The sequence below is a fragment of the Esox lucius genome, chromosome 6 (genome assembly GCF_011004845.1).
Source record: "Esox lucius isolate fEsoLuc1 chromosome 6, fEsoLuc1.pri, whole genome shotgun sequence".
Lineage (NCBI taxonomy): Eukaryota > Metazoa > Chordata > Actinopteri > Esociformes > Esocidae > Esox > Esox lucius.
This window is the reverse complement of record NC_047574.1, coordinates 20,046,076-20,060,106: the sequence shown is the minus strand read 5'-3', so window position 1 is coordinate 20,060,106 and position 14,031 is coordinate 20,046,076. Positions and strand designations below refer to the sequence as shown.

The following is a 14,031-nucleotide window of genomic DNA, read 5'->3' as shown; positions in this document are numbered from 1 at the left end:
TTTTGCAATGACCTATTTCATCTTTTTATTATGCATTTAATCAATTATAAATGAAGACCATAAATCAACAGAATTTGAAGAAAGTGAATTTCAATACTTTCCAAAGGCATTGTAGCTCCTTTATGTGTTGTTTCACCAGTATGCAGGAGTTTCTTTTGAATTCCCTTTAAGATGTTTTTTTACAATGTCCTTTTCTTTGTTTTCCCATCAGTCATCGACCACCATCTACGTGCGCATCGTGGACGAAAACGACAATGCGCCAAAGTTTCCTGAGGAGGAGTATGTGACGGTGTTGAGCGAGGGGCCCTACACAGTAGGTGCCACCATCGCCACAGTGAACGCGATCGACCCAGACGAGGGCCTCAATGGCACCCTCCGATATGCAATTGCCCGTGGCAACTTGGCCACCACCTTCCGCATCAATGACACTACTGTAAGAATATGGACTACCATTTGAAAATGCTTTGGATGAATTAGCTGTGTGTCAGCCTGCCTGGTGTAGAAAAACCAATAGAAATGTTGTTATTAGTGCAAAACTAGCCCTTTAAAAACAATTCTTATTGTATTTGATTCCATGTCTGGTGATGCCTTTAAGTTTCTGTTTAATAGCATTTATTTGTGTTCAAGTGGTTGTCTTTGTTTGTGTGTGTGTGTCCAGGGAAGGATTGTTGCTGTAAAGGAGCTGGATTATGAGATCAGCAATGGACACTACACCCTTGTTGTCACAGCAACGGACCAGTGTCCCCTTCTTGCTCTCCGCCTGACATCAAGCACAACGGTAATGATAATGACAAAACACACAGACACACGTGCACACACAATCTCCATATCTTAGCTTATTCAATCACAAAGGCGTGTGTGTTTGTGCGTGTCTCCTAACTGTCGCTATTTTGGCATTAACTATTCCTGTTTGCTTTAGTGATTGAAGAAGGAATTGAGTTCCATGCTATCATAGCTCATTTCAGTACTCTAAGAGGCCGTGAAATTAGTTTTAGACTTTGAGACTCTGAAGAGATCACTGGTAGCATGTCTGAGTGTCTGGCTGCATGTTATCTAATTATTTAGTCAGTGTTGGCATTTAGTGTACAGTATGTCCACCAGTCCATAGGTCATTTGGACATTTACTGTAATGTTTGTCCACCAGTCGGTTCGTCAGTTGGGCATTTAGTTTATGGCATGTCCACCAATCAATTGGTCAGTTTAACATATAGTTTACGGTATGTCCACCAATCAATTGGTCAGTTTAACATATAGTTTACGGTATGTCCACCAGTCAGTTGGTCAGTTGAACATATAGTTTACAGTATGTCCACCAGTCAGTTGGGCATATAGTTTACAGTATGTCCACCAGGCATTTTGGCATAGTTTACAGTATGTCCACCAGTCATTTGGTCAGTTGAACATATAGTTTACAGTATGTCCACCAGTCAGTTGGGCATATAGTTTACAGTATGTCCACCAGGCTTTTTGGCATAGTTTACAGTATGTCCACCAATCAATTGGTCAGTTTAACATATAGTTTACGGTATGTCCACCAGTCAGTTGTTCAGTTGAACATATAGTTTACAGTATGTCCACCAGTCAGTTGGGCATATAGTTTACAGTATGTCCACCAGGCTTTTTGGCATAGTTTACAGTATGTCCACCATTCATTTGGTCAGTTGGACATATAGTTTACAGTATGTCCACCAGTCATTTGGTCAGTTGGACATATAGTTTACAGTATGTCCACCAGTCAGTTGGGCAGTTGGGCATATTGTTTACTGTATGTCCACCAGTCAATTGGGCATATCATTTACATTATGTCCAACAGTCAGTTGGTCAGTTGCGCATATAGTTTACAGTATGTACACTGGTCAGTTGAACATATAGTTTACAGTATGTCCACCAGTCAGTTGGGCAGTTGGGCATATTGTTTACTGTATGTCCACCAGTCAATTGGGCATATCATTTACATTATGTCCAACAGTCAGTTGGTCAGTTGCACATATAGTTTACAGTACACTGGTCAGTTATTCAGATGGACATATAGTTTACAGCATGTTCATCGGTCAGTTGGGCATATAGTTTACAATATGTCCACCAGTCTGTTGGGCATAATTTACATTATGTCCACCAGTCAGTTGGTGAGTTGAACATATAGTTTATAGTAGGTCCACCGGTCAGTTGGGTATATAGTTTACAGTATGTCCACTAGTCAGTTGATCAGTTGGACATAGTTTACAGTATGTCCACCAGTCAGTTGGGCATATAGTTTACAGTATGTCCACCAGTCAGTTGGTCAGTTGGACATATAGTTTACAGTATGTCCACTAGTCAGTTGGGCATATAGTTTACAGTATGTCCACCAATCAGTTGGTCATTTGGACATGGTTTACAGTATGTCCACCAGTCAGTTAGTCAGTTGGGCATATAGTTTACAGTATGTCCACCAATCAGTTGGTCATTTGGACATGGTTTACAGTATGTCCACCAGTCAGTTAGTCAGTTGGGCATATAGTTTACAGTATGTCCACCAGTCAGTTGGTAAGTTTCACAATTATAAGTCTGCTTGCTTTAGATTCTCCATGTAAAAAGAGCTAAAAACAATGCCCCTTATAGTTGAAGACTCTTGGTTAAGTCATGGAAGAGGTGTGTGGCTGCCTAGAGACTGCAGTTAGTTACGTTATTTGTTTATGGATGTCATTATCCACAAATGTGGCAAAGAGAACAATGAGATGAAAATGCATTTAGCAGTGTATTTTCTGGATTCAGTCTTGTGTCACGTACGCTATTGCGTTCTTCAAATATTTTCCCCATAATCTCAAGCTGGCCTTATTTTAAAAGCTACCAGTGCTTTGCATATGCTTATCATATCTTTTCTTTAAGAAACTTTTTAATTGAGCTTGATCCATACCATATTGTGCATAGGGTTACAGTTAAAGGCCCACATTCATTTTCTCCAAATGTTTCTTTAAATACAGTATGTACATACAAAATTTACTTTTCAGATCTCCTAAAAGTTTGTACTTGCCTGGTCCTTTCCAGGTGTTGGTGAATGTCCTGGATGTGAACGACGTGACCCCGACCTTCACCAAGGTGTATGAGGGGCCTTTCGAGATAACAGAGGGCCAGCCGGGGCCTCGGGTCTACACCCTTGTTGCCACTGACCAGGACTCTGGACTAAATGGCAAAGTGGAGTACAGCATCGTTGCCGGAGACCCCCAAAGTGAGTAGTGTGTTTGTGAGCGGGTGTGTGTTCCATGAAAGGACATAAAGCACTAATCACCCCCATTCTCTCTCTCTCTCTATGTCTCTTTCCCATGTAGCTGACCTTTTTAGAGCATGCCACTTGTAATGCCAGAGTTATGGGTTTGATTCCCATGGGAGCCAGTAGGAAAATGTTTTCTCTTACTGAGACTGTCTGCTAAAGACTAAATCAAGAATGTAAATGTCTGTCTGTCTCTCGCTCTCTTTCTTCTCTGTCAGATGAGTTTGTAGTGTCTCCTGTAGATGGAGAGCTACGTGTGAGGAGAGACGTGGAGCTGGATAGAGAGACCACACCCTTCTACAACATCACTGTCATGGCCAAAGACCTGGGCAGCCCAGCACTCAGCAGCTTGGTGGGATCATTCAGACACACACACACACACACACACACATACACACACACACAAAGGCTGAATGTAACCTGGGCCTGTGTATTGTCGACCTCTAAGGTGGTGGTCGGTGTGCTTGTACTGGACATTAATGACAACGACCCAGTGCTGCTCAACCTGCCCCTCAACACCAGCGTAAGTGAGGGGGCATCTATTCACACGTCAGTGGCCAGGGTCCAGGCGCGGGATGCGGACAGTGGACGCAACGCCCTGCTCACATACAACATAACCGCTGGAAACCGGGATGGAGCCTTCTACATTAATGAAACTGTGAGGCTTTTTCTCTTAGCTCAAATTCAGTTTCATTTATATTTGACATGTTTCACTGACATTGCAGAAATCGGTTTACATTCCAATAAAGTGTCTCTCTCTCTCTCTCTCTCTCTCTCTCTGTCTGCTAGACAGGGGTGGTGCAGGTGAACAGGCCTCTGGACAGGGAGTGGGTGGCAGAGTACATATTAACTATTACCGTCAAAGACAACCCTGAGAACCCCCGCATTGCTCGCCGGGTACTTGTTTATACACACACACACAATCCTTTTTTGCCACTTATGGTATTTATAGACACAATCAATGATCCTGATGAAGTCCCCAAATATAATATTCATAACATGATGCTGCTACTACAATTCATGAAAATATTTATTTTAGATTAATGCCAAAAATAATGGACTAATGTATTTTCTATATTGTTTGTTGCAAACAATAAAAGTTATCAAGTGGATTTTTTAAGACACTGACGTACATCCTCTTTATTTTCAAAGATAGCATTTTATCTACAAAGACAGCATTATTCAATAATATGTTTTAAAAGTTTAACTCTTGTATGAAATGACAGCTAACCCATTACTCCCTACCCATTCCTCCCTACCGTCCATCCCACTTCCCCAGGACTCAGACCAGTTGGTGATCACAGTTCTGGATGAGAATGACAACAGGCCCATATTCACACAGACCAGCTACCGAGCTGAGATCACAGAAAACTCTGCCACAGGTACCAATCTCACCGGTGTGTTTTCAGACTTTCCTTGTCTTTTTGAATAAAAAAAAAAAAATATATATATATATATATATATATATATATATATATATATATATATATATACATATATATTTGCTAATTTCTATTTCAGATTTAAAAGAAATTCACAGGGTATGATGCAGGCCCGGCTATGACATTCACTTCCCCTCACTGTGCCTTCTATTTGCCTCCTGAACTCCTGTATTTAACTGCCTTCTCCCGCTTTCCTCCGTCCCCGTCCCTCTCTCAGGCAGTTCTGTGACTGTGGTGAACGGACCAGTGCTGGCTGAGGATAAAGATATTGGAGCAAACGCTGTGGTCAGGTATCGTCTGCTGGGGACCAGGCTGGACCTCTTCACTGTGGACTCCGCTACAGGTCGAACACACACTCACATGCCGCAAGCGAGCACCCACACACACACACGCTGTAAAACTTAGAAACACACACACACAAGCTGTAGAACTTAGAAACACACACACACTCTCTCACTACTACAACAACAACCAAAGAACCCTCTCGTCCCTCCCCCTCGGCAGGATTGGTGCGCGTGCGACCCGGGGCGCTGTTGGACCGCGAGGCCTTTGTGGAGCCGCGGGTGGAGCTCCTCCTGGTGGGTGAGGATGCGGGGGGGCTCAACAGCAGTGTGACCCTCACCGTGACAATCCTGGACCAGAATGACAACCCTCCAGTCTTCAGTCCCTCTAGCCTAACTGTGCACCTCCCGGAAAACAGCCCCTCAGGTGGGTTTGTCAGTGTGGGTCGAGCAGCAGCATGTCTGTGTGACCCCCACACGTCAACACATGCATGCGTGCGCACATGTGATATTCACAGTTGAAGGATTCTTTTAGTCCGGGACTGGGGTTAGTCCGTGCCTGTGAGGTGTGCTCTAGGTTGTGTTCTAACCTCTGGTGTCTTCCCTCCCTGTTCTAGGTGTGGTTGTAACTCAGCTGTCTGCTAGTGACGCTGATTCTGGGTCCAACGCCTGGCTCCTGTACCGGCTGGAGAGTGGTGCCCAGGACCGCTTCATAGTCAACTCCGTGTCTGGCGCCGTCCTGGTGGGCAACACCACCCTGGACCGCGAGGAGCGAGGCTTCTACCGCCTGGTCGTCGTGGCTGCCGACCGCGGCACGCCCTCCCTGTCGGGAACGGCCACGCTGTCGGTCATTCTGGATGACGTCAACGATTCGCGGCCCCGCTTCCTCCAGCCCGTGACGAATATTAACGTGAACGAGTCTACTCCGCCGGGCGTGGTGGTGGCTACGCTCACCGCTGAGGACCCCGACCTCCAACCCCGACTGGAGTATTACATCATTTCCGTGGAGGCCAAGGATGATGGGAATAACCGTGTTGACGGTCTGCAGGAATCGTTTGGCATCGATTTCCACACCGGTCAGTAGTCAGACGGCTTCTTCACTGGGCTACCTGTATTTAAAGGTTGTGTGTGATTAACATGTGTATAAAGGTGAAGGGTATATTTGTGCGTGTTCCTACAGGTGCTGTGTTCGTGCGTAAGCCACTGAACAGAGAGCTGGTGGCCACCTTTGAGATCATCGTCTCAGTGCACGACAACGCCAGTGATGTCATCGACATGTCAGTCAGCGTACCTAATGGTGAGACCCGCTTCTTGATTTTGAAACATGAGTTTGGTATTTATCACCTTAATGTTGCTCTGTTTGAGATTTGGTCAAACTAAAAGAAGAATGTACTTAATGGGGCACGGTGTAGAATGTTTACAGGACCATTTAAACAATGACTTCTTTCCTTAACGAACAAGATCGGAATAGTATTAGCTAGTCCAGGGTGTTGTTTTCCTGTTTTGGGAAAAGGAGACACTGCGTGTGTCAAAAGTGTGTTTGAGGAGACTACACATCAATGCATACTGATCAAACAATGTCAGGCACGCAAAACTATTTTATGGAAAAACATATTATAAACATGAACTTAAAAGAAATTAACTGCTGATGTCTTCTGTTAATTTATACTTGTACTTATGCTAATAGTACAGTAAAAGTGTTACATTTGGCCCATTTAAAACAAGACAAATGAGGTAAAATGTACACACACATCTCAATTGGGTTGAGAACTGCACTCAATCTCTGCTCTATATTAACCTGATCAATTTCCTCTTGATTCTTTTACAGCGAGACTGACGGTGAACATATTGGATGTGAATGACAATGCCCCGCGGTTCAGACCCTTTGGAGTGGCCAACTTCTCTGAGAAGATTCTGGAAGGGGCTCAGCCAGGCACCACTCTGCTGTCCGTGTCAGCCGTAGACCCAGACAAAGGGCCTAATGGACAAGTCATCTACCAGCTACTCAACCTGCCCCGAGGAGACTACCTCAGACTGGAAGACCCATCTACTGGTAAAACACTCATAAAACTACACCAATCCTGGGTTGCAATACAAACCGTTTCCAAAAAAGTTGAGACGCTGCGTAAATGCAAATAAAAACAGAATACAATGATGCGCAAATCAATTATCCCTATATCTTTTGAAAAATACATGCCCATTTTGAATTTGATGCCAGCAACACATTTCAAAAAAGTTGGGACTGGGGCATGTTTACCACTGGGTTGCTTCACTTAACAATACTAGAGTTTGGGAACTGAGGAGCACAATTGCTGTGGTTTCGAAAGTGAAATGTATTCCCATTCTTGTTTGATATAGGATTTCAGCTGCTCAGCAGTTCAGGGTCTCCTTTGTTGTATTTTTTGTTTCATAATGCAGGCAAATGTTTTCAATGGGTGACAGGTCTGGACTGCAGGCAGGTCAGTTTAGCACCTGGACTCTTTTACAACAGCCATGCTGTTGTAGTACATGTAGAATGTGGTTTGGCATTGTCTTGCTGAAATAAGCAAGGCTGTCCCTGAAAATAATTTGTCTGGATGGGGATGGCAGCATATGTTGCTCCAAAACCTGTATATATTTTTAAGCATTAATAGTGTCTTCACAGTTGTGCAAGTCACCCATGAATTTGAATACAGTGCCCATGATTCCCAAAAATAATTCAAAATTTTGATTTGTCAGACTACTGGACAGTTTTTTACTTCGCCTTAGTCCTTGAGCTTGGGATAAGAGAAGGTGGTGGCATTTCTGGATCTTGTTTATAAATGGTTTCTTCTTTGCATGGTAGAGTTTTAACTTGCATTTCACATATAGTGGTTTTCAGAAGTGTTCCTGTGCCCATGCAGGAATTTCCACTACAGAATCATATCTGTTTATAATGTAGTGCCGCATGAGGGCCCGAAGATCACGGCCATCCAATATTGATTTTCAGCCTTGTCCCTTGCATACAAAGATTTCTCCGGATTCTCTGAATCTTTTATTGATATTATGTACCATAGATGATGAGATCCCCTAACTCCTTGCAATTTTATATTGAGAAACGTTATTCTAAAATAGTTGCACTATTTGCCTGCACAGTCTTTTATAGAGTGGTGAACCCCTCCCCACCTTCTGAAAGACTCATCCTCTCTGGGATGCTCTTTATATACCCAATCATCTTACTGACCTGTTTCCAATGACCTAATTAGTTGTGAGATTTTCCACCATGTCTTTTTTTTTTGCATAACACAACTTCTCCAGTCTTTCAGACTGTAATTACAAGTGCTGGTCATATAATTAGAATTTCATCAAAAAGTTGATTTATGTCAGTAATTCCATTCAAAGAGCTCCTTTTGCCTGAATTACTGCAGCAATGTGGCATTTCATGGAGTCAATCAGTCTGTGGCACTGCTCAGGTGTTATAAGAGCCCAGGTTGCTCTGATAGTGGCCTTCAGCTCTTCTGCATTGTTGGGTCTGGCGTATCGCATCTTCTTCTTCACAATACCCCATAGATTTTCTATAGGGTTAAGGTCAGGCGAGTTTGCTGGCCAATTTAGAACAGGGATACCATGGTCCTTAAACCAGGTACTGGTAGCTTTGGCACTGTGTGCAGGTGCCAAGTCCTGTTGGAAAATGAAAATCTGCATCTCCATAAAGTTGGTCAGCAACAGGAAGCATGAAGTGCTCTAAAACATCCTGGTAGATGGCTGCGTTGACCTTGGACCTCAGAAAACACAGTGGACCAACATCAGCAGATGACATGGCACCCCAAACCATCACTGACTGTGGAAACTTTACACTGGACTTCAAGCAATGTGGATTCTGTTCCTCTCCTCTCTTCCTCCAGACTCTGGGACCTTGATTTCCAAAGGAAATGCTAAATTTACATAACTTTGGACCACTCAGCAGCAGTCCAGTCCTTTTTATCTTTAGCCCAGGCGAGACGCTTCTGACGCTGTGTCTTGTTCGAGAGTGGCTTGACACAAGGAATGCGACAGCAGAAACCCATGTCTTGCGTACGTCTGTGCGTGGTGGTTCTTGAAAAACTGACTCCAGCTGCAGTAAGCTCTTTGTGAATCTCCCCCACATTTTTGAATGGGTTTTGTTTCACAATCCTCTCTAGGGTGCGGTTATCCCTATTGCTTGTACACTTTTTTCTACCACATCTTTTCCTTGCCTACGCCTCTCTATTAATGTGCTTGGACACAGAGCTCTGTAAACAGCCAGCCTCTTTAGCAATGAACTTTTGTGTCTTGCCCTCCTTGTGCAAGGTGTCAGTGGTTGTCTTTTGGACAGCTGTCAAGTCAGCAGTCTTCCCCATGATTGTGTTGCCTACAGAACTAGACTGAGAGACCATTTAAAGGCCTTTGCAGGTGTTTTGTGTTAATTAGCTGATTAGAGTGTGGCACCAGTTGTCTTCAATATTGAACCTTTTCACAATATTCTTATTTTCTGAGATACTGAATTTGGTGTTTTTATTAGTTGTCAGTTATAATCATCAAAATTAAAAGAAATAAACACTTGAAATATATCAGTCTGTGTGGAATGAATGTGTACATTATACAAGTTTCACTTTTTGAATGGAATTACTGAAATAAATCAACTTTTAGACTAATTATATGACCAGCATCTGTATTTAAAGTAAAATATGGAAAGAATAAGTTAGCCAAAAAAATTACCTTAAAAATATGTATTCATTTTTTGTTATTTCAATAAAGCCTAAAGTATTCAAATCACTTTTCAATATACAGCTCCAGAAAAAATTAAGTGCTGCGCCTTTTTCTTTCCTTTCCAAAAAAGCTGAAAAGAAAGTTTCGAGTGAGGAACAGAAGGGTCAAAATTAAGAGACCACTGCACCTTTTTCTTTCCTTTCCAAAAAAGTTGAAAAGGAAGGTTTTGAGTGAAGAACAGAGGCGTTGAATTTGCAGTGGTCTCTTAATTTTAAACCTTCTGTTCCTCACTCAAAACCTTCCTTTTGAACTTTTTTTGAAAGGAAAGAAAAAGGTGCAGTAGTCTCTTAATGTTTTCCGGAGTTGTATATATTTCAAGTAATTGTATACACAAAATAACACAGACACACATTTTACTCATAACAAAGCTGCAAAAATAAAACTTAAAATGAGTTTGAACTCTGGCATCATTATGGTGACTTATGGGCAGTGTCAAGGCCAATGTAAGCAAACGTATTGCTAATATTTACTTACTTTAAAAGCACCCTCAGGTTAACGATATCACAGATGTCTTAATTCATATTGTAATGCTGTTAAAGACTATAATGCAAATAGTCTAGACTATTTGCGTTACACCACGGCACTACGAAGAAAGACTAAGCTAATTTCTACCCTATGAGGAGACCTTGCCCTGTAGGTGCAGCAGTAATGCTAGGGTACCTCCCACTGGGGATTCAGAAGCAAGGGAGTGTAACCTAGGAGATGTGAGGACACTAATGAAAGCACTTAGACTGAAAGACGGTTTTACAAATCGTTTATTGCAAGAATTGTCAGTATGGTCAGTAATACAGAATGAAAGTCTCCTATTTCAGTATAACAGAGTAAGGCAGCCTGCTGTCCCAGACTGACCTTGGTGCCTTCCCTATTATTATCTTCTCTGCTGCTTCAGGTTCTGTCCTTAAGGCTGCTGTTGAGAGAGAGTGGTAGAGAGGTAACAGCTGTCTCTGGCCTAGCACTGTCCCTTGTATAATGTCTTCATATAATATCCAGTTACATATAATGGGCAAAGTCCATTACATCATCCAGATTGGGGCTTTAAAATGCTTACGCTTGCTTTGTGTCTCCGACACGATTGACTAAAATTCTCAGATCTGGCTTTTTATGCTACCAGAAAGTAAAAGTTGTGTGAAAATGTGTTAATGAACATTACATGGATTAAATGACTAAGGCTGCCATAGTGTATCTTACTCAGACAGGCACTGGTTCTTAAGAGCCTGGGAATTCTAGTACCACTCACAACGACAGATATCTAGAGGCGCTGAGTGGTTTAGATATATATTTCTAGATAATATTTATATTTGTAGATCTAACCTGATCAAAAGTTACAGCAAAAATGTTTGCATATTGTTCTAAACATGGAATGTTGACCTTGCCTTCGATTAGTCTGAAAACCTTTAGGTACACAATCAGTTGGACCCACATGAAAAGTAAACCAAAGTCTTAAAGAATTATTTTAATATAATTTCTAGTTTGACATGTCTTTTTTCCCCTGACCAAATGTTCAAAATGTTTGATTCGTCTACCATGGTTGTAAATCAATTAGTAAGACGTTTATGGCATATTTGGTTCCTTTTTAGCCCAAGTAGATAAGTGGTCCGATAACCATAATGTTTTTTGAGCAGGTAAGATCCTGGCCAACCAGACTGTGGACTTTGAGAAGGTGCAGTGGCTGAACTTTACAGTAAGAGCCCAGGACTTTGGCAGTCCCCCTAGAATGACTGAGCTTCCTGTCTATTTGTCGATAGTAGACGTCAATGACAACAACCCCATCTTTAAACAGCCCTCTTACCAGGTAGGCCAACAATATGGATCCATTACGTACCCAGTGTGTTTATTAGTAATCACTTCAAATTGTGCTTAGACTCACCTAAACGTTTGTATTCCATCTAAATTCTGTCCCTCATTTAGTTTTGGTTGTTGCCTGTTTTTTCTTGTTTTTTTCTACAGTGCACTATGACATGTAATATATGTTTACAGTTCCCTCCAGAATTATTGGCCCCCTATTTAAATGTTTTTTACTTATTGGTAGTTTGGGAGACTTGGTGACCACAAGATGTTACCGACTTCTGCAATTCTCCAAAACTGGTATCCTTGGATATTTTCTACCATACTAGATACTAGATTATTACAGTAGTAGTGGAGATGGGTATTTTAAGGCGTGTATATAGAGTGGATATAAAAAGTCTACACACCCCTGTTAAAATGCCAGATTCTTGTGATGCAAAAGAATGAGACAAAGATAAATCATGTCAGAACTTTTTCCACCTTAAATAACATAGTGGTTAGAGAAGCAGACTTGTGAGCTATAGGTCCCGAGTTTGTATTTACTCACAGGTGAAGCAAAGTACGCATTGTGAATTATTCCGTGTTGATGAAAACTTTGCTGGCTGAAACTGTATACGGTTATATTGCAACTGTTTCTGGCATGGAATAGTTCATCTTCAGTCTCGCTAGAAACTGCTCAATTCTTATGACTATTCCAGTAAGTTAGTAGATACAGGTAAAGCTTATTACTGGCTAATATGCTGTTAAAATAGCCAGTGGCACACGGCATACATAGACGCTATTTGTGGGGGAGGTAAACTTAGTAAGAAATGTTAGTCAGTTTAACTGTATCAATGTAATTCACGAATGGCCAATTAACTATTAAAACGGGCCAGTGGCAAAAGAAGATTTGTTCAGGATAGAGACAAGAGGCTATACTGACACCCGTCAAATGTACAGCTCCGTGGTATAGTCGTTAACAACACGTGGGCGACCCAGGTTCGAATCACGAGGTAGCAACATTTCCTATTTCGTGCCGGTTGAACTAGGCTTGCCTGGTTTCTTGTTTGTCAAGAAGTCTAAATGGCATCCAAGTTTTCCCTGTGTGTGTGAGTGTGTGTGATGTGCTGATGTTGTTGATCTCTTTGTGGTGCGGCAGAAGCCGGTGTTTGAGGATGTGGACTTGGGCACAGTCATAGTGAGGGTCAGTGCTACAGATGCAGACTCTGGCCTCTTCGCTGTCATCGAGTACAGCCTGGTGGACGGAGAGGGCAAGTTTGGCATCACACCTACCACCGTGAGTTCTGTTCATGATACAACACGTAAAACACGCACCCAAAAACGGTGTCCCGTGAAGTCCACCCCATTACAGTCATTACACTGCACTCCTGCAGAAATAGTTAGTATGGGTCATGTGCCATTCACAGCTTAATGGAAAACTGAAGGGAGACACCTTGACAGCAGTTCAAGTTCAATGGACAACAGGTTGTGTGGTTAGCATTTGGCAGGCTTGAATTTGTAGTACTTGTATATGGGTCATGTCAAGTTCACATGTAAAGGAATGTTAACAGTCGTGTTTTGTTTAAACTGAAGTGAGAAATCTTGACAGCGGTTCAAGTACAGTTCAGCTGCGAATATACATCTCAATGTTGATTAAAAAAATAGCATATTTATTTTAGTAACCATTTTCATTTCTTTGACCACTCCTCTTCTCAGGGAGACGTCTACATTCTGTCACCATTGGACAGAGAGACTAAAGACCACTACACCCTGACTGCCATTGCTAGGGACAACCCAGGAGGCAGTCCCAACAATCGCCGGGAGAACTCTGTTCAGGTGTTATTCAGATCCGGGATGGGGGTCAAGTCCCTTTCAATTCCAGACAGTTCTGAAAGGAAACCAAATTCGAGAATCACCATTTTCTCATGAAAATGCATTGAGGAAAACTGGAAAACCTTTCAGTGCACTTTCTTGAATTGAAATGGAAATGTACCCAACCCTGATTGATACTGAATTGTATGACTAGTATGAATACTGTAGTTGAGTGTAGTTACTGTGACAACCGAATAAGAACAAGTGAATTTACATACAAATTATTTTGCTGCATTGATGGTTGTAGCACCACACTCTCACCAATGGAGCCATGTTTGACCGAGTCTGGTTCCCTGGTCTCTTCCCAGGTCTTGGTGACTGTTCTGGATGTGAATGACTTCCGTCCACGGTTCTCTAAACAATTCTTTGAGACCAGCGTGTTTGAAAACGAGCCCATCGGGACATCTTTGATCATGCTGTCGGCCGTCGACCTGGACGAGGGAGAGAACAGTCGGCTGTCCTATAGCATGCAGGGCCCGGGGGCAGGTAGGAGCCCTGTGCTGAATACATCAGTTCAGTGAAAGTGTCACTACAGCGCACACACACACACACACAACGTTCACTTCTGCCCTGTTCAACCAATCCACAAAATGTGAAGGGATTTAGATGGAGTGTCACCTTGTTAACATTCAAAAGCCAAAATCACTTCAGGGGACATTAGCCCTGAACACATCTC

The 14,031-nt window shown here is 42.4% G+C and overlaps 1 protein-coding gene across 8 annotated transcripts in view; it reads left to right on the top strand.

Annotated features, from left to right (window-relative positions):
- The window catches only part of cdh23 (cadherin-related 23), a 306,221-nt gene that overhangs the window by 283,109 nt on the left and 9,081 nt on the right, over nucleotides 1-14,031 (top strand). For 5 of the 8 annotated variants that reach the window (XM_034292848.1, XM_034292850.1, XM_034292851.1 and 2 more), the window contains 15 exons: nucleotides 212-433; nucleotides 659-778; nucleotides 3,028-3,208; nucleotides 3,469-3,908; nucleotides 4,040-4,147; nucleotides 4,530-4,647; nucleotides 4,910-5,035; nucleotides 5,197-5,400; nucleotides 5,591-6,049; nucleotides 6,154-6,270; nucleotides 6,802-7,026; nucleotides 11,342-11,511; nucleotides 12,643-12,780; nucleotides 13,200-13,319; nucleotides 13,664-13,841. In XM_034292848.1, the coding sequence (XP_034148739.1) occupies nucleotides 212-433; nucleotides 659-778; nucleotides 3,028-3,208; nucleotides 3,469-3,908; nucleotides 4,040-4,147; nucleotides 4,530-4,647; nucleotides 4,910-5,035; nucleotides 5,197-5,400; nucleotides 5,591-6,049; nucleotides 6,154-6,270; nucleotides 6,802-7,026; nucleotides 11,342-11,511; nucleotides 12,643-12,780; nucleotides 13,200-13,319; nucleotides 13,664-13,841 (2,926 nt within the window). The remainder of the gene's footprint in view (nucleotides 1-211; nucleotides 434-658; nucleotides 779-3,027; nucleotides 3,209-3,468; nucleotides 3,909-4,039; nucleotides 4,148-4,529; nucleotides 4,648-4,909; nucleotides 5,036-5,196; nucleotides 5,401-5,590; nucleotides 6,050-6,153; nucleotides 6,271-6,801; nucleotides 7,027-11,341; nucleotides 11,512-12,642; nucleotides 12,781-13,199; nucleotides 13,320-13,663; nucleotides 13,842-14,031) is intronic. The other 3 variants (XM_020047355.3, XM_020047351.3, XM_034292849.1) reach the window with 3 other exon arrangements.